The 4,288-nt window shown below is 44.6% G+C and overlaps 1 protein-coding gene across 1 annotated transcript; it reads left to right on the top strand.

Annotated features, from left to right (window-relative positions):
• Nucleotides 1-962: 962 nt before the first annotated feature.
• On the top strand, nucleotides 963-2,672 carry LOC311043487 (dnaJ homolog subfamily C member 11-like; the record flags this gene model as incomplete). The annotated part of the gene is made up of 1 exon (XM_084054746.1): nucleotides 963-2,672. The coding sequence occupies one exon, from the start codon at nucleotides 963-965 to the stop codon at nucleotides 2,670-2,672; it is 1,710 nt and encodes a 569-aa protein (XP_083910872.1).
• Nucleotides 2,673-4,288: the final 1,616 nt, after the last annotated feature.

The raw sequence follows: 4,288 nt of genomic DNA, 5'->3' as shown, positions 1-4,288 counted from the left end.
CGTAAAAAATGTCAAAAATAGCCAATAGACAAGCTCACGTCGCGGTGCAACGCGACACTTTGTGATCTTGTAGATCAGCTGTTTTCGAAAAAGACATTCGGTGTAGCGGGGGGGGGGGGGGGGGGGGGGGGGGGGAGTATAGACCCCCGGGTGAACACAGGTCAATATAGGGTTTAAAATGGTTAAAGCTCTCCATTATGACTTTTAGTTCTGATGCTGTCAAGGATCTCCTGTAGAGGAGCCCAGGTTAACACTTGATATAAGTAGGTCAGGAGAGGCTTATTGTCGGTATCAGCCGTCCCCGTTACAATGCGCTAGACCCCTGGGAGATGGATTGCTGAGGTGGAGTGCCACACCGACCGTCAGCTCCCAGTACTTACTTACCCATCACTTGATGTGATGTTAGGGTAAAGAATGAACAGGCCTACACTGTAAAATCCTCATCGCTCAAACACTCTAGGAATTACAGTAAACTAGTGCAGTACCTGTTATCAGAGTACAGAGAGGCCAGTCTATGACGTTAATTATTTATGATGCAACTTGGGAGAGTTTTGGGATCTCCATTATGTGCAAAAGCCTGTTACTGTGACACGTCAATCAAAGTGTTCAGGCTTTGGTACCCAGCATCGAATGAATTATAGTGTGAGTTATAATCCCCCCCCCCCCCCCCCCTCTTTTTCCCCCTCTTGCTCCCCCTCTCACTCTCCAATATCAAGAAAGTCTAGTTTGAAGGAATACATAGTTGCAGAGGTGTCAACACCTCTGCAATTAGACAGAGTCTAATTACCCTCCTCATTATAGTGCCTGGCTGTCCTGTTTGGGGGGGTCTGATGTTGGAGGTTCATGTTTTTGGACAAGACTGATGTCACCAATATGATGTCATCTACTTGATGTCAGGATAAAGCCGTTTACCAAACAGAATAAGTCCATATGCTGAAAAAGGAGAATGAGGAGTTGTAAAAATGGCTTCGGAGTTTGAGAATGATGAGATTTGTAATAATGATCATTACTATTCTCTACTTAATGTCAGGAAAGAGGCAACGCAGAAGGAGGTAAAGGAAGCATTCAGGCAATTGTGCTTGCTGTATCATCCGGACAGACACCGTGACCCGGAGCTGAAGCGTCAAGCAGAGCAATCATTTCATTGTGTACATCGAGCTTATAAAGTTCTTAGTGATCCACAGACCCGGGCCATCTATGACATCTATGGCAAGAGGGGACTAGATCTTGAAGGATGGGAGGTGGTGGAAAGGCAACGAACACCAGAGGAAATCAAAGACGAGTATGAGTATCTTCAGAGAAAGCGAGAGGAAATGCGGCTTCAGCAAAGCACCAACCCAAAGACAAGGATCAGAGCGGACATTAATGCTGCAAGTTTCTTTGATCCATATGGAGAGGACTTTGAGGAATTTAGTTTGCGTGAGTGGCTCTCACGCATTGACATCATCAAGATGCACATATCACAATCTATAGAGGCTCCTCTTACTACAGGACACACAGCCATTCTTTCTGGGTCTCTGTTGAGCAACAATGGTAAGGGAGAGGGAAACCTTTACTTGGGCTTAAGACAAGTCGGCTCAGCAAAAGGCTGGGGAGAGCTCAGGGTTGGTTCGGGAGACACTCACGGACCGTTCTTGGGATTGTATATGTTCCGACAACTGGCAAGACGCTGCTTCCTGACCGCAGAGTCTCAACTCTATTTTTCATCCCAAGGGGTGAATCCTTGTGTCACCACTGTGCTGGGTCGTCAGCTAGACACCAATACTAAGGGTTACCTGCGTGGCCGCTGGGGTGTCGAGTCATCTATGAAGACTAGCATTGTCAGGGACACCAAGCATACCAAATTCACATTCGCTGTGCAGGTCGGCATGCCTGACACCTACCTGAGGATGGGTTGCCAGTACAAATTCCAGGATCAAAACCAAACCAAGATCAAGGGATCTATAAAGTCAGGATTACTCTTTGGGACTGTAGTAGAGTACGGTGCTACAACAAATATCAGTAAACACAGTGTCCTGGGGGCCACCGTTAGTGTCGGAATGCACGGCGTCTCTCTCAAAGTCAAGTTAAACAGATTGGGATTAAACAGATTGGGAAGAAATACGCTTGACTGGCCCACTCAGGCGTATTTCTTCCCAATCCGCCTGACCGACCAACTGCTGCCCAGTGCAGTGTTTTATGCCACAGTGGCACCACTGGTCTTCTACCTCGCTCTTCGAAAGCTCGTAATCCAGCCCTACATGCGTGCCCAAAAGAAACAAGTCTTGGAAAAACACTGGGGGAGCTCTGCCAGGAAGAGGCAAGAGGCTGAGTCATATGTTTTACTGATGCGTGCCTCGGTGCAAAGCATTATTGAAGCAGAGGAATCTATAATGGGTCTCGTCATCCTCAGTGCTTGGTACGGCAGGTTTGTGCCGGACAACAACGGGAAACACGAAAGGGCCAATGGGGTCATCGATGTGACGGTGCCACTGCAGTGTCTGGTGAAAGACTCCAAGCTCCTACTCGCAGAGGTTACAAAGTCGGGCCTCCCTGGGTTCTACGACCCCTGTGTGGGGGAGGACAAGAGTCTGAAGGTGGTGTACCAGTTCCACGCGGTCCAGCATCAAGTCATGTCCGGGGACATGGAACCACTCCGCATACCGATGAATTCTCACAAAGTTGACACTTAGGCAATGATTCTTAACCTTTTTAACAAACCCCCAGTTTATGCATTATTAGGCCATGAACCCCCATTTTAATAACAATAATAATAATAATAACAATCGCAGGTTTGAATCCCGATCGCGACAACCTTTTCTGCATGTCACCCCCCCTCCCCATTTCCTGTCAGTCTACTGTATATCTATCAATAAAGGCAGAAAAAGTCCCAAAGAATATATATTTTTAGAAAAGGCTAAGTAAAGGCAAAGACTATGATATGAAATCAATAAAAACAGTGGAGCAGTGAAACAGGGAACAGGGAGGTGTGCAGTTAGCTGGGGAAAGCCATATTGAAGAGGTGGGTTTTCAGGGCGTTTTTGAAGGATTGGAGGGATTTCATTATTATCTCTGAGACCCCAAACTACACGGTATAGAATCCTGGGTGTTAAAGCTGCACTATGTAACTTTACTTTTCTACCCCGGATTTGAACCCGGTTTCCTGCGCAAGTGCTGAAATGTTTACCATTTAGCTAATAGAGCCTGCCTGCTTGCTCAGGGGATGAATTGAATGTTGACCATCAGGCCAAAATCCGTGTCAGATCCTGTGTCTAGGTGAGACATGACCTTTGACTCAATCTAAATGTCTCAGAGCAGGGAGACGAAATGCAACCACCCCAATTTGTATTCATTAAAAAACAGTTACGTATTGAGGCTTGAATTTAACTCTGAGGGTGTACAAAATAGAACCAAATTCCATTTGTGTACTCTCCCGTAAGGGTCCTCAAAACCCCCCCGACGTGGCAAAATAGCCTCTTATGATACATGTTACCGCTCTCTTATCACTCTGTGAACATTTAATAAAAAGTTTATCTCCCAAATTCATATTTTTTACAAAGAAATAAGCAAAAATAGACAATCTACAAGCTCACAACGCATCATGATGCGATGCATTGTGAGCTTGTATCTTGTAGTGAGCTGTTTTTAAAATGTGTGGAATAGACAGAGGCCATGTGGTATGTCCCCCCTTAAACGTCAGATTTGTCTCCACCATGAGTTATTTTGATTAATAATAAATAAATGAGAAATTAAAAATACTTATTTAGTAGAATCTGGACCCACTTTTGAAATTATTCACACATTAACACGATGCTTTTTGAAGGATTTATTTGCCCTCAATTTTCAAATGCTTCTGCCCTAAACAGAGGAATCGCTTTAATGTCTTACAGTACCACGTGCTGTTTAGATTTCTGACTAATTCAACTAATCAATCAATCAATAAAACGCGCTGTAAATGAGAAGGGAGTCAAAGTGGATACCCCACCTTCCCCCGCTTCCGTTTTGTCTTTGCAGACTTATAGGTTTGTCTGGTTTATCCTGTGGTAAATCTAATTAATTGCTGCTTAACAGAAATGGCAATTCAAAAATATATTGTTCTCTGGCTTGAGAGACTGGCTTCCTTATAGACTCGGACAGAGTCTAGCTGATGACAATCCGACCTCTTGACCTCTGTTAAAAAAAGTTATAGAAAAAAGTAAAAACATACAAACATTAGTGGATTTCTGCGTCAGCCCATTGCTATAGTACACATAAGAAATGTGGTGCTTATTGGTCCAGCAGTTTATGAGCTCTGGACAGACAGACAGAC

The sequence above is a fragment of the Gymnoscopelus microlampas genome (assembly GCF_963454915.1).
Source record: "Gymnoscopelus microlampas genome assembly, chromosome: 1".
Classification (NCBI taxonomy): domain Eukaryota; kingdom Metazoa; phylum Chordata; class Actinopteri; order Myctophiformes; family Myctophidae; genus Gymnoscopelus; species Gymnoscopelus microlampas.
This window is presented reverse-complemented; position numbering and strand designations above follow the sequence as displayed.